At 40.7% G+C, this 25807-nt stretch overlaps 3 protein-coding genes across 5 annotated transcripts in view; 2 read left to right on the forward strand and 1 right to left on the reverse strand.

The window, feature by feature from the left end:
• LOC115546643 (nesprin-2) overlaps positions 1–380 on the forward strand; it is a 29212-nt gene extending 28832 nt beyond the window's left edge. For both annotated transcript variants that reach the window (XM_030360275.1, XM_030360276.1), the window contains one exon: positions 1–380. This exon is cut by the window's left edge. In XM_030360275.1, the coding sequence (XP_030216135.1) occupies positions 1–274 (274 nt within the window). In that variant the 3' untranslated portion in view covers positions 275–380.
• Positions 381–1040: 660 nt separating this feature from the next.
• LOC115546648 (golgin subfamily B member 1-like) lies at positions 1041–16612 on the forward strand. The gene is given in 2 exon segments (XM_030360282.1): positions 1041–1734; positions 1736–16612. Coding segments are annotated over 2 exon segments (14616 nt in total). The 5' UTR covers positions 1041–1418; the 3' UTR covers positions 16036–16612.
• Positions 16112–25721, reverse strand: LOC115546644 (filaggrin). Of its 2 annotated transcripts, none has more exons than XM_030360278.1 (4): positions 23015–25721; positions 21287–21504; positions 20724–20881; positions 16112–19246 (listed from the first exon to the last, which is right to left on the reverse strand). In XM_030360278.1, exons 2-4 carry the CDS (start codon positions 21495–21497, stop codon positions 17819–17821), a joined length of 1797 nt encoding a protein of 598 aa, XP_030216138.1. In that variant the 5' UTR covers positions 21498–21504; positions 23015–25721; the 3' UTR covers positions 16112–17818. The 2 variants fall into 2 exon arrangements, with proteins under 2 accessions (XP_030216138.1, XP_030216137.1); XM_030360277.1 differs by having other exon boundaries at positions 22804–25721.
• Between the last annotated feature and the right edge of the window lie 86 nt (positions 25722–25807).

Raw genomic sequence — 25807 nt, forward strand, 5'->3', positions numbered from 1 at the left:
TCAACGTTTTAAGAGTGATGTCATGAATAAGAAGGAGGAGCTTAAAGTGATCATGGAAAGAATCTTTGAAGAGACAGCACAGCTTGAACAAGAGAAGCTTGATATTCATGAAGAGCGAAGAAAGGCCTTGGACGAAAGGACGATGCTAGGAAAGAGATTGGTCGGAAGTAAGGATGAGAGAAGAAGAGGCCATGCAAACGATAAGACACAACACAAATATGAAAGAGGCAATAAAAGAGTTGGATTGAAAAGACACATCAAGACATTACAATGAAGATGCAATTCATAGAGCAGAAGATTCTGGATGCACAAAATCAGACAACTAACTTGGAAATTCAGCAAAAAGAAATGGAAGAGCAGAAATTGGAGATTGAAACAAACATTTGAACAAATACAAAGACACAGAGAAGATCTGATCAATATGAGATCGGACATGATGGTACAAAAACAAGAAATGCAAAAGAATTGGAACGAGGAAGCTGCTACTGGAGAAACAAGATCTCAATACGGAAAAGGAAGCAGTAGACAGGCAAAGCAAATATCTGGACACAGTTAAAGAAACAATCAACAAAGACAACCTTGATTTGGATATCATGAGGTCTGAAATCCAGAAAGAAACAGAGGCACTGGAAAGAGAGAAAGAAAAGATCAGGGAACAAACTGAGATACTAGAAAGAGATCAATCTTTTGTGATAGTAGAAAAAGAAAGACTTGAAATGGCAAAGGCGGAACTCCAAGAAAAGCAAGACAAAGTTCACGGTCTACAGAGCGATTTGAACAGTGACAGAGAAAAGATGGACCATTTACTTCTTGAAGGCCAAAAGAAAATCCAAGAACTTCAGTAAAGAGATACAACACATGGCCCAAAAACAGAAACAACAAGAGCTTCTAGACAGTGACCTGAAACGATTGACTGATGATCTCCAAATTGGGCAGGAAAATCTAATTAAAACAACAGGAGGAAGTTCAACGTTTTAAGAGTGATGTCATGAATAAGAAGGAGGAGCTTAAAGTGATCATGGAAAGAATCTTTGAAGAGACAGCACAGCTTGAACAAGAGAAGCTTGATATTCATGAAGAGCGAAGAAAGGCCTTGGACGAAAGGACGATGCTAGAAAGAGATTTGTCGGAAGTAAGGATGAGAGAAGAAGAGGCCATGCAAACGATAAGACACAACACAAATATGAAAGAGGCAATAAAAGATTTGGTTGAAAAGACACATCAAGACATTACAATGAAGATGCAATTCATAGAGCAGAATATTCTGGATGCACAAAATCAGACAACTAACTTGGAAATTCAGCAAAAAGAAATGGAAGAGCAGAAATTGGAGATTGACACACATTTTGAACAAATACAAAGACACAGAGAAGATCTGATCAATATGAAATCGGACATGATGATTACAAAAAGAAGAAATGCAAAAGAATTGGAACGAGGAGCTGCTACTGGAGAAACAAGATCTCAATACGGAAAAGGAAGCAGTAGACAGGCATAGCAAATATCTGGACACAGTTAAAGAAACAATCAACAAAGACAACCTTGACTTGGATATCATGAGGTCTGAAATCCAGAAAGAAACAGAGGCACTGGAAAGAGAGAAAGAAAAGATCCAGGAACAAACTGAGATACTAGAAAAAGATCAATCTTTTGTGAAAGTAGAAAAAGAAAGACTTGAAATGTCAAAGGCGGAACTCCAAGAAAAGCAAGACAAAGTTCACTGGTCTACAGAGCGATTTGAACAGTGACAGAGAAAAGATGGACCATTTACTTCTTGAAGGCCAAAAGAAAATCCAAGAACTTCATAAAGAGATACAACACATGGCCCAAAAACAGAAACAACAAGAGCTTCTAGACAGTGACCTGAAACGATTGACTGATGATCTCCAAATTGGGCAGGAAAATCTAATAAAACAACAGGAGGAAGTTCAACGTTTTAAGAGTGATGTCATGAATAAGAAGGAGGAGCTTAAAGTGATCATGGAAATAATCTTTGAAGAGACAGCACAGCTTGAACAAGAGAAGCTTGATATTCATGAAGAGCGAAGAAAGGCCTTGGACGAAAGGACGATGCTAGAAAGAGATTGGTCGGAAGTAAGGATGAGAGAAGAAGAGGCAATGCAAACGATAAGACACAACACAAATATGAAAGAGGCAATAAAAGAGTTGGTTGAAAAGACACATCAAGACATTACAATGAAGATGCAATTCATAGAGCAGAAGATTCTGGATGCACAAAATCAGACAACTAACTTGGAAATTCAGCAAAAAGAAATGGAAGAGCAGAAATTGGAGATTGAAACAAACTTTGAACAAATACAAAGACACAGAGAAGATCTGATCAATATGAGATCCGACATGATGGTACAAAAACAAGAAATGCAAAAGAATTGGAACGAGGAGCTGCGACTGGAGAAACAAGATCCCAATACGGAAAAGGAAGCAGTAGACAGGCAAAGCAAATATCTGGACACAGTTAAAGAAACAATCAACAAAGACAACCTTGATTTGGATATCATGAGGTCTGAAATCCAGAAAGAAACAGAGGCACTGGAAAGAGAGAAAGAAAAGATCCGGGAACAAACTGAGATACTAGAAAGAGATCAATCTTTTGTGATAGTAGAAAAAGAAAGACTTGAAATGGCAAAGGCGGAACTCCAAGAAAAGCAAGACAAAGTTCACGGTCTACAGAGCGATTTGAACAGTGACAGAGAAAAGATGGACCATTTACTTCTTGAAGGCCAAAAGAAAATCCAAGAACTTCATAAAGAGATACAACACATGGCCCAAAAACAGAAACAACAAGAGCTTCTAGACAGTGACCTGAAACGATTGACTGATGATCTCCAAATTGGGCAGGAAAATCTAATTAAACAACAGGAGGAAGTTCAACGTTTTAAGAGTGATGTCATGAATAAGAAGGAGGAGCTTAAAGTGATCATGGAAAGAATCTTTGAAGAGACAGCACAGCTTGAACAAGAGAAGCTTGATATTCATGAAGAGCGAAGAAAGGCCTTGGACGAAAGGACGATGCTAGAAAGAGATTTGTCGGAAGTAAGGATGAGAGAAGAAGAGGCCATGCAAACGATAAGACACAACACAAATATGAAAGAGGCAATAAAAGAGTTGGTTGAAAAGACACATCAAGACATTACAATGAAGATGCAATTCATAGAGCAGAAGATTCTCGATGCACAAAATCAGACAACTAACTTGGAAATTCAGCAAAAAGAAATGGAAGAGCAGAAATTGGAGATTGACACACACTTTGAACAAATACAAAGACACAGAGAAGATCTGATCAATTTGAAATCGGACATGATGGTACAAAAACAAGAAATGCAAAAGAATTGGAACGAGGAGCTGCTACTGGAGAAACAAGATCTCAATACGGAAAAGGAAGCAGTAGACAGGCAAAGCAAATATCTGGACACAGTTAAAGAAATAATCAACAAAGACAACCTTGACTTGGATATCATGAGGTCTGAAATCCAGAAAGAAACAGAGGCACTGGAAAGAGAGAAAGAAAAGATATGGGAACAAACTGAGATACTAGAAAGAGATCAATCTTTTGTGAGAGTAGAAAAAGAAAGACTTGAAATGGCAAAGGCGGAACTCCAAGAAAAGCAAGACAAAGTTCATGGTCTACAGAGCGATTTGAACAGTGACAGAGAAAAGATGGAACATTTACTTCTTGAAGGCCAAAAGAAAATCCAAGAACTTCATAAAGAGATACAACACATGGCCCAAAAACAGAAACAACATGAGCTTCTAGACAGTGACCTGAAACGATTGACTGATGATCTCCAAATTGGGCAGGAAAATCTAATAAAACAACAGGAGGAAGTTCAACGTTGTAAGAGTGATGTCATCAATAAGAAGGAGGAGCTTAAAGTGATCGTGGAAAGAATCTTTGAAGGGACAGCACAGCTTGAACAAGAAAAGCTTGATATTTATGAAGAGCGAAGAAAGGCTTTGGACGAAAGGACGATGCTGGAAGGAGATTTGTCGGAAGTAAGGATGAGAGAAGAAGAGGCCATGCAAACGATAAGACACAACACAAATATGAAAGAGGCAATAAAGGAATTGGTTGAAAAGACACATCAAGACATTGCAATGAAGATGCAATTCATAGAGCAGAAGATTCTGGATGCACAAAATCAGACAACTAACTTGGAAATTCAGCAAAAAGAAATGGAAGAGCAGAAATTGGAGATTGACACACATTTTGAACAAATACAAAGACACAGAGAAGATCTGATCAATATGAAATCGGACATGATGGTACAAAAACAAGAAATGCAAAAGAATTGGAACGAGGAGCTGCTACTGGAGAAACAAGATCTCAATACGGAAAAGGAAGCAGTAGACAGGCAAAGCAAGTATCTGGACACAGTTAAAGAAATAATCAACAAAGACAACCTTGACTTGGATTTCATGAGGTCTGAAATCCAGAAAGAAACAGAGGCACTGGAAAGAGAGAAAGAAAAGATCCGGGAACAAACTGAGATACTAGAAAGAGATCAATCTTTTGTGAGAGTAGAAAAAGAAAGACTTGAAATGGCAAAGGCGGAACTCCAAGAAAAGGAAGACAAAGTTCATGGTCTACAGAGCGATTTGGACAGTGACAGAGAAAAGATGGACCATTTACTTCTTGAAGGCCAAAAGAAAATCCAAGAACTTCATAAAGAGATACAACACATGGCCCACAAACAGAAACAACAAGAGCTTCTAGACAGTGACCTGAAACGATTGACTGATGATCTCCAAATTGGGCAGGAAAATCTAATAAAACAACAGGAGGACGTTCAACGTTTTAAGAGTGATGTCATGAATAAGAAGGAGGAGCTTAAAGTGATCATGGAAAGAATCTTAGAAGAGACAGCACAGCTTGAACAAGAGAAGCTTGATATTCATGAAGAGCGAAGAAAGGCCTTGGACGAAAGGACGATGCTAGAAAGAGATTTGTCGGAAGTAAGGATGAGAGAAGAAGAGGCCATGCAAACGATCAGACACAACACAAATATGAAAGAGGCAATAAAAGAATTGGTTGAAAAGACACATCAAGACATTACATTGAAGATGCAATTCATAGAGCAGAAGATTCTGGATGCACAAAATCAGACAACTAACTTGGAAATTCAGCAAAAAGAAATGGAAGAGCAGAAATTGGAGAATGACACACATTTTGAACAAATACAAAGACACAGAGAAGATCTGATCAATATGAAATCGGACATGATGGTACAAAAACAAGAAATGCAAAAGAATTGGAACGAGGAGCTGCTACTGGAGAAACAAGATCTCAATACGGAAAAGGAAGCAGTAGACAGGCAAAGCAAATATCTGGACACAGTTAAAGAAATAATCAACAAAGACAACCTTGACTTGGATTTCATGAGGTCTGAAATCCAGAAAGAAACAGAGGCACTGGAAAGAGAGAAAGAAAAGATCCGGGAACAAACTGAGATACTAGAAAGCGATCAATCTTTTGTGAGAGTAGAAAAAGAAAGACTTGAAATGGCAAAGGCGGAACTCCAAGAAAAGCAAGACAAAGTTCATGGTCTACAGAGCGATTTGAACAGTGACAGAGAAAAGATGGACCATTTACTTCTTGAAGGCCAAAAGAAAATCCAAGAACTTCATAAAGAGATACAACACATGGCCCAAAAACAGAAACAACAAGAGCTTCTAGACAGTGACCTGAAACGATTGACTGATGATCTCCAAATTGGGCAGGAAAATCTAATAAAACAACAGGAGGAAGTTCAACGTTTTAAGAGTGATGTCATGAATAAGAAGGAGGAGCTTAAAGTGATCATGGAAAGAATCTTTGAAGAGACAGCACAGCTTGAACAAGAGAAGCTTGATATTCATGAAGAGCGAAGAAAGGCCTTGGACGAAAGGACGATGCTAGAAAGAGATTTGTCGGAAGTAAGGATGAGAGAAGAAGAGGCCATGCAAACGATAAGACACAACACAAATATGAAAGAGGCAATAAAAGAGCTGGTTGAAACGACACATCAAGACATTACAATGAAGATGCAATTCATAGAGCAGAAGATTCTGGATGCACAAAATCAGACAACTAACTTGGAAATTCAGCAAAAAGAAATGGAAGAGCAGAAATTGGAGATTGACACACACTTTGAAAAAATACAAAGACACAGAGAAGATCTGATGAATATGAAATCGGACATGATGGTACAAAAACAAGAAATGCAAAAGAATTGGAACGAGGAGCTGCTACTGGAGAAACAAGATCTCAATACGGAAAAGGAAGCAGTAGACAGGCAAAGCAAATATCTGGACACAGTTAAAGAAATAATCAACAAAGACAACCTTGACTTGGATATCATGAGGTCTGAAATCCAGAAAGAAACAGAAGCACTGGAAAGAGAGAAAGAAAAGATCCGGGAACAAACTGAGATACTAGAAAGAGATCAATCTTTTGTGAGAGTAGAAAAAGAAAGACTTGAAATGGCAAAGGCGGAACTCCAAGAAAAGCAAGACAAAGTTCATGGTCTACAGAGCGATTTGAACAGTGACAGAGAAAAGATGGACCATTTACTTCTTGAAGGCCAAAAGAAAATCCAAGAACTTCATAACGAGATACAACACATGGCCCAAAAACAGAAACAACAAGAGCTTCTAGACAGTGACCTGAAACGATTGACTGATGAACTCCAAATTGGGCAGGAAAATCTAATAAAACAACAGGAGGAAGTTCAACGTTTTAAGAGTGATGTCATGAATAAGAAGGAGGAGCTTGAAGTGATCATGGAAAGAATCTTTGAAGAGACAGCACAGCTTGAACAAGAGAAGCTTGATATTCATGAAGAGCGAAGAAAGGCCTTGGACGAAAGGACGATGCTAGAAAGAGATTTGTCGGCAGTAAGGATGAGAGAAGAAGAGGCCATGCAAACGATAAGACACAACACAAATATGAAAGAGGCAATAAAAGAGCTGGTTGAAAAGACACATCAAGACATTACAATGAAGATGCAATTCATAGAGCAGAAGATTCTGGATGCACAAAATCAGACAACTAACTTGGAAATTCAGCAAAAAGAAATGGAAGAGCAGAAATTGGAGATTGACACACACTTTGAACAAATACAAAGACACAGAGAAGATCTGATCAATATGAAATCGGATATGATGGTACAAAAACAAGAAATGCAAAAGAATTGGAACGAGGAGCTGCTACTGGAGAAACAAGATCTCAATACGGAAAAGGAAGCAGTAGACAGGCAAAGCAAATATCTGGACACAGTTAAAGAAATAATCAACAAAGACAACCTTGACTTGGATATCATGAGGTCTGAAATCCAGAAAGAAACAGAGGCACTGGAAAGAGACAAAGAAAAGATATGGGAACAAACTGAGATACTAGAAAGAGATCAATCTTTTGTGAGAGTAGAAAAAGAAAGACTTGAAATGGCAAAGGCGGAACTCCAAGAAAAGCAAGACAAAGTTCATGGTCTACAGAGCGATTTGAACAGTGACAGAGAAAAGATGGACCATTTACTTCTTGAAGGCCAAAAGAAAATCCAAGAACTTCATAAACAGATACAACAGATGGCCCAAAAACAGAAACAACATGAGCTTCTAGACAGTGACCTGAAACGATTGACTGATGATCTCCAAATTGGGCAGGAAAATCTAATAAAACAACAGGAGGAAGTTCAACGTTGTAAGAGTGATGTCATGAATAAGAAGGAGGAGCTTAAAGTGATCATGGAAAGAATCTTTGAAGAGACAGCACAGCTTGAACAAGAGAAGCTTGATATTCATGAAGAGCGAAGAAAGGCCTTGGACGAAAGGACGGTGCTAGAAAGAGATTTGTCGGAAGTAAGGATGAGAGAAGAAGAGGCCATGCAAACGATAAGACACAACACAAATATGAAAGAGGCAATAAAAGAGCTGGTTGAAAAGACACATCAAGACATTACAATGAAGATGCAATTCATAGAGCAGAAGATTCTGGATGCACAAAATCAGACAACTAACTTGGAAATTCAGCAAAAAGAAATGGAAGAGCAGAAATTGGAGATTGACACACACTTTGAAAAAATACAAAGACACAGAGAAGATCTGATCAATATGAAATCGGACATGATGGTACAAAAAAAAGAAATGCAAAAGAATTGGAACGAGGATCTGCTACTGGAGAAACAAGATCTCAATACGGAAAAGGAAGCAGTAGACAGGCAAAGCAAATATCTGGACACAGTTAAAGAAACAATCAACAAAGACAACCTTGACTTGGATATCATGAGGTCTGAAATTCAGAATGAAACAGAGGCACTGGAAAGAGAGAAAGAAAAGATCCAGGAACAAACTGAGATAATAGAAAGAGATCAATCTTTTGTGAAAGTAGAAAAAGAAAGACTTGAAATGGCAAAGGCGGAACTCCAAGAAAAGCAAGACAAAGTTCATGGTCTACAGAGCGATTTGAACAGTGACAGAGAAAAGATGGACCATTTACTTCTTGAAGGCCAAAAGAAAATCCAAGAACTTCATAAAGAGATACAACACATGGTCCAGAAACAGAAACAACAAGAGCTTCTAGACAGTGACCTGAAACGATTGACTGATGATCTCCAAATTGGGCAGGAAAATCTAATTAAACAACAGGAGGGTGTTCAACGTTTTAAGAGTGATGTCATGAATAAGAAGGAGGAGCTTAAAGTGATCGTGGAAAGAATCTTTGAAGGGACAGCACAGCTTGAACAAGAGAAGCTTGATATTCATGAAGCGCGAAGAAAGGCCGTGGACGAAAGGACGATGCTAGAAAGAGATTTGTCGGAAGTAAGGATGAGAGAAGAAGAGGCCATGCAAACGATAAGACACAACACAAATATGAAAGAGGCAATAAAAGAATTGGTTGAAAAGACGCATCAAGACATTACAATGAAGATGCAATTCATAGAGCAGAAGATTCTGGATGCACAAAATCAGACAACTAACTTGGAAATTCAGCAAAAAGAAATGGAAGAGCAGAAATTGGAGATTGACACACATTTTGAACAAATACAAAGACACAGAGAAGATCTGATCAATATGAAATCGGACATGATGGTACAAAAACAAGAAATGCAAAAGAATTGGAATGAGGAGCTGCTACTGGAGAAACAAGATCTCAATACGGAAAAGGAAGCAGTAGACAGGCAAAGCAAATATCTGGACACAGTTAAAGAAATAATCAACAAAGACAACCTTGACTTGGATATCATGAGGTCTGAAATCCAGAAAGAAACAGAGGCACTGGAAAGAGAGAAAGAAAAGATCCGGGAACAAACTGAGATACTAGAAAGAGATCAATCTTTTGTGAGAGTAGAAAAAGAAAGACTTGAAATGGCAAAGGCGGAACTCCAAGAAAAACAAGACAAAGTTCATGGTCTACAGAGCGATTTGAACAGTGACAGAGAAAAGATGGACCATTTACTTCTTGAAGGCCTAAAGAAAATCCAAGAACTTCATAAAGAGATACAACACATGGCCCAAAAACAGAAACAACAAGAGCTTCTAGACAGTGACCTGAAACGATTGACTGATGATCTCCAAATTGGGCAGGAAAATCTAATAAAACAACAGGAGGAAGTTCAACGTTTTAAGAGTGATGTCATGAATAAGAAGGAGGAGTTTAAAGTGATCATGGAAAGAATCTTTGAAGAGACAGCACAGCTTGAACAAGAGAAGCTTGATATTCATGAAGAGCGAAGAAAGGCCTTGGACGAAAGGACGATGCTAGAAAGAGATTTGTCGGAAGGAAGGATGAGAGAAGAAGAGGCCATGCAAACGATAAGACACAACACAAATATGAAAGAGGCAATAAAAGAGCTGGTTGAAAAGACACATCAAGACATTACAATGAAGATGCAATTCATAGAGCAGAAGATTCTGGATGCACAAAATCAGACGACTAACTTGGAATTCCAGCAAAAAGAAATGGAAGAGCAAAAATTGGAGATTGACACACACTTTGAACAAATACAAAGACACGGAGAAGATCTGATCAATATGACATCGGACATGATGGTACAAAAACAAGAAATGCAAAAGAATTGGAACGAGGAGCTGCTACTGGAGAAACAAGATCTCAATACGGAAAAGGAAGCAGTAGTCCGACAAAGCAAATATCTGGACACAGTTAAAGAAACAATCAACAAAGACAACCTCTACTTGGATATCAAGAGGTCTGAAATCCAGAAAGAAACAGAGGCACTGGAAAGAGAGAAAGAAAAGATCCGGGAACAAACTGAGATACTAGAAAGAGATCAATCTTTTGTGAAAGTAGCAAAAGAAAGACTTGAAATGGCAAAGGCGGAACTCCAAGAAAAGCAAGAAAAAGTTCATGGTCTACAGAGCGATTTGAACAGTCACAGAGAAAAGATGGACCATTTACTTCTTGAAGGCCAAAAGAAAATCCAAGAACTTCAGAAAGAGATACAACACATGGCCCAAAAACAGAAACAACAAGAGCTTCTAGACAGTGACCTGAAACGATTGACTGATGATCTCCAAATTGGGCAGGAAAATCTAATAAAACAACAGGAGGAAGTTCAACGTTTTAAGAGTGATGTCATGAATAAGAAGGAGGAGCTTAATGTGATCATGGAAAGAATCTTTGAAGATACAGCACAGCTTGAACAAGAGAAGCTTGATATTTATGAAGAGCGAAGAAAGGCCATGGGCGAAAGGACGATGCTAGAAAGAGATTTGTCGGAAGTAAGGATGATAGAAGAAGAGGCCATGCAAACGATAAGACACAACACAATTATGAAAGAGGCAATAAAAGACTTGGTTGAAAAGACACATCAAGACATTACAATGAAGATGCATTTAATAGAGCAGAAGATTCTGGATGCACAAAATCAGACAACTATCATGGAAAATCAGCAAAAAGGAATGGAAGAGCTGAAATTGGAGATTGACACACACTTTGAACAAATACAACGACACAGAGAAGATCTGATCAATATGAAATCGGACATGATGGTACAAAAACAAGAAATGCAAAAGAATTGGAACGAGGAGCTGCTACTGGAGAAACAAGATCTCAATACGGAAAAGGAAGCAGTAGACAGGCAAAGGAAATATTTGGACACAGTTAAAGAAACAATCAACAAAGACAACCTTGATTTGGATATCATGAAGTCCGAAATCCAGAAAGAAACAGAGATACTGGATAGAGAGAAAGAAAAGATCCGGGAACAAACTGAGATACTAGAAAGAGATCAATCTTTTGTGAAAGTTGAAAAAGAAAGACTTGAAATGGCAAAGGCGGAACTCCAAGAAAAACAAGACAAAGTTCATGGTCTACAGAGCGATTTGAACAGTGACAGAGAAAAGATGGACCATTTACTTCTTGAAGGCCTAAAGAAAATCCAAGAACTTCATAAAGAGATACAACACATGGCCCAAAAACAGAAACAACAAGAGCTTCTAGACAGTGACCTGAAACGATTGACTGATGATCTCCAAATTGGGCAGGAAAATCTAATAAAACAACAGGAGGAAGTTCAACGTTTTAAGAGTGATGTCATGAATAAGAAGGAGGAGCTTAAAGTGATCGTGGAAAGAATCTTTGAAGGGACAGCACAGCTTGAACAAGAGAAGCTTGATATTCATGAAGAGCGAAGAAAGGCCTTGGACGAAAGGACGATGCTAGAAAGAGATTTGTCGGAAGTAAGGATGAGAGAAGAAGAGGCCATGCAAACGATAAGACACAACACAATTATGAAAGAGGCAATAAAAGAGTTGGTTGAAAAGACACATCAAGACATTACAATGAAGATGCAATTCATAGAGCTGAAGATTCAGGATGCACATAATCAGACAACTAACTTGGAATTCCAGCAAAAAGAAATGGAAGAGCAGAAATTGGAGATTGACACACACTTTGAACAAATACAAAGACACAGAGAAGATCTGATCAATATGAAATCGGACATGATGGTACAAAAACAAGAATTGCAAAAGAATTGGAACGAGGAGCTCCTACTGGAGAAACAAGATCTCAATACGGAAAAGGAAGCAGTGGACAGGCAAAGCAAGTATCTAGACACAGTTAAAGAAACAATCAACAAAGACAACCTTGACTTGGATATCATGAGGTCTGAAATCCAGAAAGAAACAGAGGCACTGGAAAGAGAGAAAGAAAAGATCCGGGAACAAACTGAGATACTAGAAAGAGATCAATCTTTTGTGAAAGTAGAAAAAGAAAGACTTGAAATGGCAAAGGCGGAACTCCAAGAAAAGCAAGACAAAGTTCATGGTCTACAGAGCGATTTGAACGGTCACAAAGAAAAGATGGACCATTTACTTCTTGAAGGCTTAAAGAAAATCCAAGAACTTCATAAAGAGATACAACACATGGCCCAAAAACAGAAACTACAAGAGCTTCTAGACAGCGACCTGAAACGATTGACTGATGATCTCCAAATTGGGCTGGAAAATCTAATAAAACAACGGGAGGAAGTTCAACGTTTTAAGAGTGATGTCATGAACAAGAAGGAGGAGCTTAAAGTGATTGTGGAAAGAATCTTTGAAGGGACAGCACAGCTTGAACAAGAGAAGCTTGATATTCATGAAGCGCGAAGAAAGGCCGTGGACGAAAGGACGATGCTAGAAAGAGATTTGTCGGAAGTAACGATGAGAGAAGAAGAGGCCATGCAAACGATAAGACACAACACAATTATGAAAGAGGCAATAAAAGAGTTGGTTGAAAAGACACATCAACACATTACAATGAAGAGGCAATTAATAGAGCAGAAGATTCTGAATGCACAAAATCTGACAACTATCTTGGAAATTCAGAAAAAAGAAATTGAACAGCAGAAATTGGAGATTGACACACACTTTGAACAAATACAACGACACAGAGAAGATCTGATCAATATGAAATCGGACATGATTGTACAAAAACAAGAAATGCAAAAGAATTGGAACGAGGAGCTGCTACTGGAGAAACAAGATCTCAATACGGAAAAGGAAGCAGTAGACAGGCAAAGGAAATATTTGGACACAGTTAAAGAAACAATCAACAAAGACAACCTTGATTTGGATATCATGAGGTCCGAAATCCAGAAAGAAACAGAGATACTGGAAAGAGAGAAAAAAAAGATCCGGGAACAAACTGAGATACTAGAAAGAGATCAATCTTTTGTGAAAGTTGAAAAAGAAAGACTTGAAATGGCAAAGGCGGAACTCCAAGAAAAACAAGACAAAGTTCATGGTCTACAGAGCGATTTGAACAGTGACAGAGAAAAGATGGACCATTTACTTCTTGAAGGCCTAAAGAAAATCCAAGAACTTCATAAAGAGATACAACACATGGCCCAAAAACAGAAACTACAAGAGCTTCTAGACAGCGACCTGAAACGATTGACTGATGATCTCCAAATTGGGCAGGAAAATCTAATAAAACAACAGGAGGAAGTTCAACGTTTTAAGAGTGATGTCATGAACAAGAAGGAGGAGCTTAAAGTGATCGTGGAAAGAATCTTTGAAGGGACAGCACAGCTTGAACAAGAGAAGCTTGATATTCATGAAGCGCGAAGAAAGGCCGTGGACGAAAGGACGATGCTAGAAAGAGATTTGTCGGAAGTAAGGATGAGAGAAGAAGAGGCCATGCAAACGATAAGACACAACACAATTATGAAAGAGGCAATAAAAGAGTTGGTTGAAAAGACACATCAACACATTACAATGAAGAGGCAATTAATAGAGCAGAAGATTCTGGATGCACAAAATCTGACAATTATCTTTGAAATTCAGAAAAAAGAAATGGAAGAGCAGAAATTGGAGATTGACACACACTTTGAACAAATACAACGAAACAGAGAAGATCTGATCAATATGAAATCGGACATGATGGTACAAAAACAAGAAATGCAAAAGAATTGGAACGAGGAGCTGCTACTGGAGAAACAAGATCTCAATACGGAAAAGGAAGCAGTAGACAGGCAAAGGAAATATTTGGACACAGTTAAAGAAACAATCAACAAAGACAACCTTGATTTGGATATCATGAGGTCCGAAATCCAGAAAGAAACAGAGATACTGGAAATAGAGAAAGAAAAGAACCGGGAACAAACTGAGATACTAGAAAGAGATCAATCTTTTGTGAAAGTTGAAAAAGAAAGACTTGAAATGGCAAAGGCGGAACTCCAAGAAAAACAAGACAAAGTTCATGGTCTACAGAGCGATTTGAACAGTGACAGAGAAAAGATGGACCATTTACTTCTTGAAGGCCTAAAGAAAATCCAAGAACTTCAGAAAGAGATACAACACATGGCCCAAAAACAGAAACAACAAGAGCTTCTAGACAGTGACCTGAAACGATTGACTGATGATCTCCAAATTGGGCAGGAAAATCTAATAAAACAACAGGAGGAAGTTCAACATTTTAAGAGTGATGTCATGAATAAGAAGGAGGAGCTTAAAGTGATCGTGGAAAGAATCTTTGAAGGGACAGCACAGCTTGAACAAGAGAAGCTTGATATTCATGAAGCGCGAAGAAAGGCCGTGGACGAAAGGACGATGCTAGAAAGAGATTTGTCGGAAGTAAGGATGAGAGAAGAAGAGGCCATGCAAACGATAAGACACAACACAATTATGAAAGAGGCAATAAAAGAGTTGGTTGAAAAGACACATCAAGACATTACAATGAAGAGGCAATTAATAGAGCAGAAGATTCTGGATGCACAAAATCAGACAACTATCTTGGAAATTCAGAAAAAAGAAATTGAACAGCAGAAATTGAAGATTGACAAGCATTTCAAACAGATAAAAAGACAAAGAGAAGATCTGATGAATATGAAATCGGACGTGATGGCACAAAAACAAGAAATGCAAAAGAATTGGAACAAGGAGCTTTTACTGGAGAAGCAAGATCTAAAAATGGAAAAGGAAGCAGTAGACAGGCAAAGCAAATGTCTTGACACAGTTAAAGAAAAAATCAACAAAGACAACCTTGATTTGGATACCATGAGGTCTGAAATCCAGAAAGATACAGAGGCACAGGAGAGAGATCAATCTTATATGAAAGCCGGAAAAGAAAGAGAGAACCTGAATACACTATCCTTAAAACTCAAAGAGCTGATAATTATATTACAATGTACAGTAAGAAAACATGAGGAAATCAAAATTAAACAACAAGAATGTAATGATAAATGGAAAACTATGCTGAATTCTTATTTACATCTTGACAAAATTAAGGTAGATTTGAAAGCTCAATATGACGTTGTCGCAAAACTTCTGTGGGATGTTAAGAGAAACAAGGGAAAAATTGAACATATCTCTGTTCAAACCCAGACTAACTTTCCTCAAGAGCAGATCAAACAAAAAGGCCCCGAAATTCCCCAAAGTGCTGCCGACGAGAGCTTTAAAATAATAAAAAATGAGGATCCCATACAACACAATGATAACGATGACCACCAAGAGAACGCCACAACAGCTGAAAACATTTCTACAAAAGAACATGTCTCTAACCAAGATAAATTGCGGAAGATGTGGAAAGAGACAAGAATGGAACGGAGGGAGATCGACCACATGAAGAGCAGAGGTACCAAGATGAGAAAGAACCTGGAGCAGAAGCTGCAGACCCTTCGCGACATAGTCAAGAGGCCTCACTTGCAAAGAGAGGACAAAGAGCCCTCGCAGACAACGAGCATAGATTCGCAAGAGGAAGACCGAATCCACCAGCAGCCAAGCAACCGAAAGATGCTAGCTGACAAATACAGAGAGCTTGAGCAACTTAGAGCACAGCTGCTTGGAGAGCTTGAGAAACTGAAAGGAAGCAGATTCCGAAGATGGACTAACGATAGAGCCATGCAGACAGGGCCAGATCCCCACAGAGAGGTACAGCCACAGGGTGGGACAGTAAACGAACAAGAGCCTCAGGCTGGAAGGGGCTCAACAAGACTTCTGAGTCGACTTCAACGGTACTGCTGCCACAGCTGCTGCTGCTGTCCTGAGTGCTGTGGACACTCGTCCAAGGACGAGGCCTCCCAAGATAAGGCGTAGAAGGTCTGCCATAAACAGAAAGGATGTTTCCATGTGCTTGTTATGCTTTACCTAACAGTGCTTTTGTTTGGCTTTTATTCTGTTTTGTTGTATACAGATTGTTGTATTGATGCATTACATATCTTTAGTATATATTTAAAGATTGTGTACTAATATAATAGAGACAGTTAATTTAATCTGACTTGTTGATTGATTGTTGTAGCTATTATCAAAAAGGAAGCGAAGAGTGGTGTTTTTGGGGACTTTTTGATCACATTCATACATTAGTATTAACCTAGTAATGTTCAAAATGTTATTTTACATTCAAACTTTCATTATTATTGTTTGCTTTACATATACATCATATACATATACAAACAATGCATACAACTCAATTTATTTTATTTGTCACAATTCTACTGGACAATCTTGAGTAAAATGGCAAGTCATTAAAATAGTTTTATTAATTGAAAATAATTATGTTTGATTGCTTTAAAAAATATGGTAGTATGTCTGTATATGTGGTAGTAGCCAAGATTAAAGCCAGTAAAGGCTTACTATTGCTGTAGAGATGCCATTAATGAAAAAAAGAATAAAAAAATATATATATAATCATTTCAATGGAGTTTTTATTTATCTGCTTTTGTGTGCAAATGGAATCAGTTTACCAAAACTACGCCTCAAAACTAGGAATAAAACTGCATGATATTGAGAGCAGAGCTATTTTTTAATTTAAGGTCAGACAGGGAACATCTTTAACATCAGGGTTAGTGTTAGGTATGTTCACCGGGATGGGATGGAAGTAGTGGACACTTTACAGGACTCGGGACCAAAGCAAAATATGCTTTCATTTGCATATCTCTGAATACGCTTTCAAAATCGTCAAACACATTCATCACAAGACGTGTCCACAGAAACAGTTTTATTGAAGGAAAGACAATCCCAGCACCCTTGTCTTGTGGAAATATATGGAGAACGGGGAGAGATAATGTAAATCCAATAGCACTGCAAACGTAGACTATGACCTTAATCCAAAATCAATGTTCTAAAAGCTAATGTCTCCTTGTGTTTTACAGACCATGTGCTTACACAGACGATATTGTACACTAACAGGTATCGAAAAAACCCAAATCCCCTCATGACTTTTTATAACAACTTCGGGGAAGTTCTCCTCGATTGCAACGCAAAGTCTAATAAAATGTAGTAGGTGTTTCTATGAAACAAAAGAAGAGTAACTCAATTGCCCTGATAATGTGCAGACGGTATCATATATTACCTATTAACAGGCTATACTAGACTGAACTATGGTTAATCTCAAGAGGCAAACATTAATCGGCTACGTTCAGTGTAGAAAACAAGACATTCAACCACTTTTCCTCGCTGAGGGTTATTTTCAACGAACCACAATAACCACATATATAGCATAATATAGCAGAAATGTACAACAAACACAAGAAATGTTTTGACCACTGACACATGATTGAGTCGTTTTTGATTTGGTTTCCATAAACGTATATAAATCTTTGAAATGTTTGCGATGAATTTGTAGATTTAATTGCCGTTATCCTGTCATTTAAATGTAAAATTCTCATATCATGCAAAATGTAAACAACCTCAGTCCTGCAAATCTATATCACCACTTGTAAAATCTAACAAAAAAAAAAAGATCACAATGGCTTTTACTCTCCAACACCAATCTGTCTCACAAGCTGATAAATGGGAGCAAGAACCCAAGATCCAAATCGTATTTTTTGGATTGCTTGCGTTTACACACACAGGGTATGGTATGGTACAGATGTGGGAGTCAGAATAGATAGTTGTGTAAGGTGAAGCTCTCTGGAGTCATTGACGGATCGGTCACATCCCTATCCATGGACAGGGAGCCCGCTAGACTGTTCACCTGCTCCATCCTCTCTGCCTCCGGAGACAGGCCGAAGAAGGGGGACAGAGAAGAAACCCCTTTGTCAGCGCCTTGCGGGGACATGGGTTCCTGATGCAGCGTACCGTCCTTCAGCCTTCCCTGCTCGTCGGCCTCTTTGCTCTCGTCTGCCTCTTTGCGCTCGTCTGCCTCTTTGCTCTCGCCTTTAGCAGCCTCGCCTCTCCTCACGCTCTGTCTCCGGCGGCCGCCGCCGGCTTTGACCTGGGCGCCTGAGACTAGCCCCGGGTAGGCGCCAGATCGGGCCATGGCCTGTAGTAGATGCTGGAGGCCGTTGGAGCCATCGTTGGCAACCTGCTGGCCGGCCAGTGCCGCCTGACACAGCAGCTGAGTGTGCAGGCGCAGCTGGGCGATGTCCCGCTCGGTGGCGTCGCTCTGCCTCTGCAGCTCCTTTGTGCGCAGGGTGATGGCCAGCAGCCCCGACTGGCTCAGGATCTCCGTCGTGTGGAGGAACCGCCGCTGGCGCACTGAAGAGCACTCGGACGGGGCGTCTAAGAGCTGGCCTGCTGCATCTGCAGCCACCGCCACCGCCGCCGCCGCCACCAACACCGCAGACCCGGCCCTCCCCTGCCTCGGGCGGAAGGGGCTGTGGCTGACTGAGGACGAGGAGTAGGAGGTGGGGTAGGAGGACGACGAGGAGGAGCACGAGGAGGAAGGCGAGTGTGAAGAGGAGGAGTGTGAGGAGGGCAGGGAGGCCGTCTGGGAGCTGGAGACGGACGGCGATCCCAAGGCGTCGTAGCTATGGTCGGAGCAGCGATTGGGCTTGGTGCGGTTGGCGGGGGGCGGGTGGGCGGGGGGCTCGGAGCCGCGTCGGACCTTGTGCTGCGAGGGATGGAGATCTCGGTGGCGGCCATGCCGGTGGTGGTGTGAGGACAGATGTCTGGTTGTGGTTGAAACGCTCTCCTTCTTCAACTCGTCCTCCGTGCACATCCTCTTGCAGTGGCTCTGATCCTCCCCACCGACCCCACCTCCCCCGCCCTCCTGGCCGGCGGCTGGGGCTCCGGCTGACTTCCCCTGCGCATGGCCTTCCTTCCTGGGGTGCGGAATGGGGAGGTAAGAGTTCTTGGTGGAGCTGTGGTGGTTCTTGCCACTGGTTCGGCTGGTGCAGCCTTTCTTGTTGGCTTTGCTCAGGTTTTCTACCGGCGCAAGGTAGGTGGTCAGGGTGGAGGAGGAGGGGGCAGTGACGGCTGGCTGTTGGATTTCCAGGAGCAGGGAGGGCCCCTGGGGGCCTGAGATGCTATGCCAGCCTCCTGCCCATGACGCTAGCTGTCGATGCAGCATCTGCTCCTGCCTGGACTGTAGGTCGTCAAGAGGGGTTTTGTTTTTTGTTTGTTTATTGTTTGTTTGTAAGGGACACACAGCATGAAGGGATCAGGAAAGAAAAAGGGAACAATGAATACAAAGAAGGTTAAAGTAACAGTTAATTTCTATCGTTCTGCTGATTAAATTAAAACATTCCAGCATTTGCAACCTGGAAATAATCTGAAACCTATTCTCAGATCATTTTGGGTCGAAGATTGAGCGAGAATGCTGCAGGTGTAATTCACGAATACGGGCTGCACTGTAATCCTTTGGGGCAGTGGCGCCCCGTCAACGGACAGCTCCAAGGGAGGTTTCACAACAGTTCTGTTGTTGCAGGAAAAGAACAGTGAGTGAGGGAGAGCTAGAGATAGGATACTTGTTTTGGAATACAGAAAACTTAAGTTTGGCATTATCGAAAAGAGAGAGAAATAAAGAAATAAATTGATTTTTCTGCAGGGATCTGTTCCATAATGTTAGAATGTAACCTGAGCCTGTCAGTGACAAAACTAGAACTTTAAGAGGACATATATTGACTGGGTGCTTCTGCCCCAAAGGATTATGTGTCAGTTCGTTTTTTTGGCTGCAGTGTTTTCACTCAATACTGGACCAATTTCAAATATTATTGTCTCTTGGAACAACAAATGATCGGAAGAAGAATCCAGGTTAAAAAGTAAATTGAAGTTTTCCAAAAACTGTATTCATTATCAGAACAAACTGAACATACATTTTAGTCTAACAAGCGCCCATCTGTTCTACATGGCTCCATTTTAGCGCTTAATTACTGCGATTAAGCAGAATATCTTGGAGAAGAGGGGTTGTAATGTCCGTTGGTGGTTATTATTATTAGTAGTATTATTCACAACATCCCCTCGGATGATTCACAGCATGTATATTCTTACGTTATCTGAGGCCCCCAGAGGAATGTCCCTGAATGTCCCACAGAATGGTATTTAAAGGATCTATTAAACAAAACCTGGCCTCGTTGTCACTACAGCGATTGCTTCCCAATGATTAGCCTCTGGCAGAACCAAGTGCTAATTCATATCACCATTGATACTGCAGTTCACTCACTGCCAATAAAATATCCGTGATGCCCATTCCTCAGCATGGACTCATGTCAGATGTAAACACATTCTTGTTCTTTATTTTAGAACTACTCCTGAACCCTGATAGGCTTTCGTTTTGGCTTTGCAATTAGTCATGTCTAGCTCTGATTTGATCAATCCCATTTCATGACCGATGACTGGAAGATTAATGATTAATCAAGTATGGATGTATTTTACCCTATTGCCTAAAACTACATTTTATGTTTTTAAGCCTAATTGTGCTGTTATTCTGCAAATATTTCATGGCATAATAATGAGGGTTGTGTGTTTTTGTGGGGGGTACCATCAAAATAAGCCTGTTGTGTCCTTTGACACTTATTGTTTATTAAGGCTAGTACCAGACATTACTTCATGGAATATCTCACCGGTTCCATAACCAAGTTTTTAATGACAGGATTGTGCCCCTCGAAGCGGCCGACGCCCGCACTGCCGTGGTTGCCGGCGGTAACGGAACGTCGGCTGTTCTTCCTGTGTGTCTGGCTCACGCTGCTGCACTGGTCATCCACCCAGTCCGAGCCGGCCTCTGAAGGGACGAAGAAGAAGAGGGGGAAGCATAGGTTTTTGGTAAGGGTGTTTCGGTGGACTACCGGTCCAAAAGTTTCTTCAAACCACTGTCTGCAGTCTAACTCTAGGCAAAAACCTGAGCCAGAGACATGCCTCTCTCCCTGATCATTAAAGACAATCATGATGGTATTTAGCCTGTGCTAAATGAGTAAATAGGAACAGGTGTTAAAGGTGTTAATGAGAGATGGGTACTTTATTCACATCCCTGAGAGCCAAATGAAAATAATGAAAGATAATGTTTAGTGCGTTTGTGTATGCGGGTTTGTGTGTGCAAGCAGAAGGAAAGGGGTTACATTTTTTTGCAACGACAATAACAACCAAAGTAGAACAAAAAACACATCCTCAGGAAGGAGAACCGGCTCACCTGAGTATCCTGAGTCTTTTTCCGAGTCCTTCCCCGAGTCGAAGAGTGACAGCTGTTGCCCCATGTCCCCCATCCCCCCCAGGGCTCCGGGGCCGGCCTGCGTGCGGCGCCCGCGGTCGGCCCGCACCGTGGCACTGTTGCTCCTGTCCTTGGCATTCTTCGAGGTGCTCCGCCCGACCCTCTCCCCAAAATGCCCTTGTTCCTTTGGCATTCCACACCTTTTGACATATATTCACAGGGGAATAGAGTGAGTGAGGAACACGATGACGCATAGTGAACCTGTACGTACAGGTCCAGGGGAAGGGTTATTCTGGGTTTTCATGCTGGTGATGCCTGTGGCCAGACTTAAAGGGGCAGGAACTATTTGATCCCTGTTTTAAATGACCTAATCTGGAATCTTTCACTGATCGCTGGAGTTCAGAGGACACGTTGAGCTGTGCGCCGATGCCGGAAACATCTACAATTAGTTTTTTCGATAGCACAGCCAACATCATTTTTCAGAAAAAATAATTGCATAGCTCGCTAAAACAAATTGTCTGAGGCAATTCTTAAAGTTGCATTGCAATATGTAAAATATATATCATTCCAGACATTATTTGGGACACAGCTCTCTCTCTCTCTCTCTCTCTCTCTCTCTCTCTCTCTCTCTCTCTCTCTCTCTCTCTCTCTCTCTCTCTCTCTCTCTCTCTCTCTCTCTCTCTCTCTCTCTCTCTCTCTCTCTCTCTCTCTCTCTCTCTCTCTCTCTCTCTCTCTCTCTCTCTCTCTCTCTCTCTCTCATACAGTGTAACTTACACTTTGACCAAGCAGAAACAGAATACATCACAAGCCTTATTCTCTGTCACCGTAGGCCATTGATGAACTTGGAGGGGAAGGGCATAATTCATAAAAGTGGGAAAGAATTCATCTGGAGATAATCATCATGTCAGACAGGAGGTATGTGAGCAATCATCTCCATCATCGACCTAACAACGTCACAGAGGCTATTAAAAACCAATGTAAAATTAGACAACAAATTAATTATTCACCATGTGCTTTATAAATGCCAGACAGGCAGTTTATCTGAACTTTGGCTGATATTGCTATATGATTTATTGCTATTGAGTAGCGTCGGTCAGCCTTGGTGAACCAGTTGAGCGTGCTGTCGGAGGACGGCACCATGTCCCAGCGACACTGTAACCAGAGTCCCACCCCCGACTCTCTTATGCAATAGTCTGCTGCTGGTCCACGGACATAATGTGTCCATCAGATCACCGTTTAATGTGTCCATAACTATCTATTCAAATTATGTAATAATGTGTTGTGGAATTAACTAAGAGATAGCCCTACAAGGCATACAATAAAGTACAGTGGCATGTTTTACCAGGACAGAATTACTTGTTATGCAACACAAGGCTGGTATGAAAAGATAACCTGTAAACGACCACTATGTGAACAACACACATTAAAAAAAGTTTTTAATTGTAGGCCTACTACAAACGATACTATGAATAAAAGAAAAAAGAAAACATGACTCTTACCGAGGTGAAGTCTACTTTATCTTCGCATCTAAGAAAAGCAACGCGCTGTTCACAAATCAATCATAGATTCTTTGCCTCAAAGAGGCGAAAGACTAGTGTGTGAAGTTTCAGGACAACATAATCTAAAAATGTAATATAGATATCATCCGACGGATCATCAAGGAGTCAAGAGTCAATAGTCAAACGGGCTGATTCGGGCAGCAACACTTGCCGTCAGCGCACCCTCCAGTAGATGCATGGTGCTGCTGTGGACACGGGTACCTTGAAGAAAACGCGTAGTCTGATGTTCCCAAAGCATCCATTATGTCGATTACGCATGGCGACGCCCCCTAATCTAAATAATATTGTCCCCGGTGGTGTCGCCCCGAGAAGCGTTGACGTAGGTACCGTACCGACGTCAGGGCCAATCCCGTGCCAAGACACGTGTGCAGGCGGGACCCCTGTACCGTCCACGTGAGAGCATGTTATCGCTCGGGATGCTGATAGTGTCAAAACAATTCGTGAGGATTCGTGTCAGCTTGACATCATTATGAGTCGGATTTGGCTAAGATGCTGTGATACAATGAATCGTTTAGATCCAATGTTGAATGTAGGCTGATGAAAATCCTAGCAATGCCCTGTGATGGACAATATTTGAAATCAAACCCATCTTCGATGTTTTTCCTGTATTGGAAAGCCGTGCTTTTGCATTTGTATTTTAAGTGCAGTGAGTCACTCACGAGTTTTCAGTCTCAACTGTTCGCGAATGTGTGCATCAACATGTGAGTGAGCAGTGGAGGCGTGGTCGATCATCGGTAGCACGTGTTCAATGCCGGAAATACCTAAAAGACGGCGAGGCTCGTGTGTCTGAGGTCTGCTCTGCTGCGTCTGTCTCTCTCACACACACGCACAGTTATGCAATATCGTTTTTCGGTACTTTTCCTGACATATGGCACATTTTCCCCACGTCTTCTTCATGGATGACTGTAGGCCCACGAACTACTGTATATCCTATGCAATCATTTCAGCCGTTAACATTTATTCATGAAAATCTGAAACGATTTTCAGTAAAATGATTACAGTAGAATACTGTCCTGATAAAATTCCAAGCTACTACAAGTTCAGAGTATTATATCTGGTAAAGGCTACTTGAAAGAATCTCATACTCCCGAAATGTCCCAGGCAGTATGTGAACATCCAAACTGATATGACTTGAGGCTTCCCATAGAAATATCTTAAATAAAAATCATTAATTCACTATCACTTTCTGAGCCCTGTATGTGTGGACCAATCCTGTTCAATCATACAGCTTGTGTTGATGGTGCATTTGAAATGTGTATGGTCATTCATATAAGACTCAAGTCGTACACACAAGGAGCATTAAAATTAAGAGATAAAAACCATGTATTCAATCATTGTCTTTTTGGAATTACATTCATTCACAAATAGAAATGGTTGCTTGAAAATAACGCAATTGTAAAAAGTACATTGCTTTCGAGACATTTTGAGTTTCCTTAATTTCGAGAGGATGGAAGGGACGTGTTCCAGGGTAAAAGGATGATGGGGGGGGGGGGGGGGGGGGGGGGGGGACAGCAAGTTCAAATGTAACACACAGGAAAACAAATAGACACTGAATATATAACTGAAATTATTTCCAAATGTCATGACAAAGGATCCTACGAGTAATGAAAAAGTTTCAAAAGGGCATTACCTGCCCCCTTGAACTCTTGCCAATTGCTCAGTAGCAAAGCACCAAGTACATTGGTTGCACAAATATTATTTCATTTATTCATTCACAACACACCTGGTGATGAAATGTTGAAACGGTAACCGCGCTACCGCTGAATATGACTCACTCACGCAGACTTAGATAAGTTTGAAAAACGGAAACAAAAAACAGGAAAATAACCATAACAAGACTTCCTTGGAGGTCAGATCAATTGCACTGAACAAAAAAAAAAAGTAAGAAAAAGGGGCCAGGTTCACAATGCAGGCGACCCCCCCTGTATGCCGTGTAGCCCCTCTGCCATAGCACCCAGACCAGCAGCAGAAAACACCATCACATCAGGCAAACTATACAGCTAGGTCTTTAGATGACCCGTGACAGATGATCTCAGCATCAAACACCAAACGTGAAAACTTCCAACGCTTTGAAAGCCTGCACTCCTGAATACCGATCCGATTGTCGATTATGAAATCACCATCTGGCACGTTATATAACCCAATTCATTTGTTTTGTCTTTTTTTTTTTGCAGCCTTGGAAAATGTCACATTATGCTCCTAATACGAAGAAAGCTGGTTCTTAAAGTGCTGTCCGTTAAGGCTTAAGATGCTCTGGGTCGATTTCAATTCATAAATGCTTCGCTACACTTGGCGTTGGCATAGCAGGGGGGGGAAGTCACGGTCTGTACGAGAGAAACTGAGGTCTACGTTGAGTAACTAAGTGCTTACTGACTCCCTCTCCTTTAAAAAATGGCAGCTGTGTATTTTTCACTGATGAAAGAAAAAAAAAGAAGGTAGAATTAGACACCTTGCATTGCAAATAAACTGAAATAAACAAAACAAAAACATATACATCTTGTGCATTCAGCAATTTTCCCCCAATTCCCCAGCACTCTTTTGCTATGTAGCGTTGGCCGTCGATAGATTAAAGAGATCACATTCGTAGACGAGATCAAACGATAATACATGTTTTAAAGTTGATATTGCATAAGGTAAAAAAAAAGAAAAAAAAAGAAAGGACGCGCCCATTCCAACCCCTTCCTGACGATTCTGCACTGTGATACGTCTTCACAATCGGCCACCATCTTCTGTCTGTTTCCCAATGTGAGAGCTTTAATTCCTCTTGTCGTTTCTCGGACCGGACTTGGGCCGGGCACCACGTGATATCCATTAATGTATACAATCGCGCGAACACACACACACACACACACACACACACACACACACACACACACACACACACACACACACACACACACACACACACACACACACACACACACACACACACACACGTTGCTGC

This window comes from Gadus morhua, chromosome 7 (assembly GCF_902167405.1).
Source record: "Gadus morhua chromosome 7, gadMor3.0, whole genome shotgun sequence".
Taxonomy (NCBI): Eukaryota; Metazoa; Chordata; class Actinopteri; order Gadiformes; family Gadidae; genus Gadus; species Gadus morhua.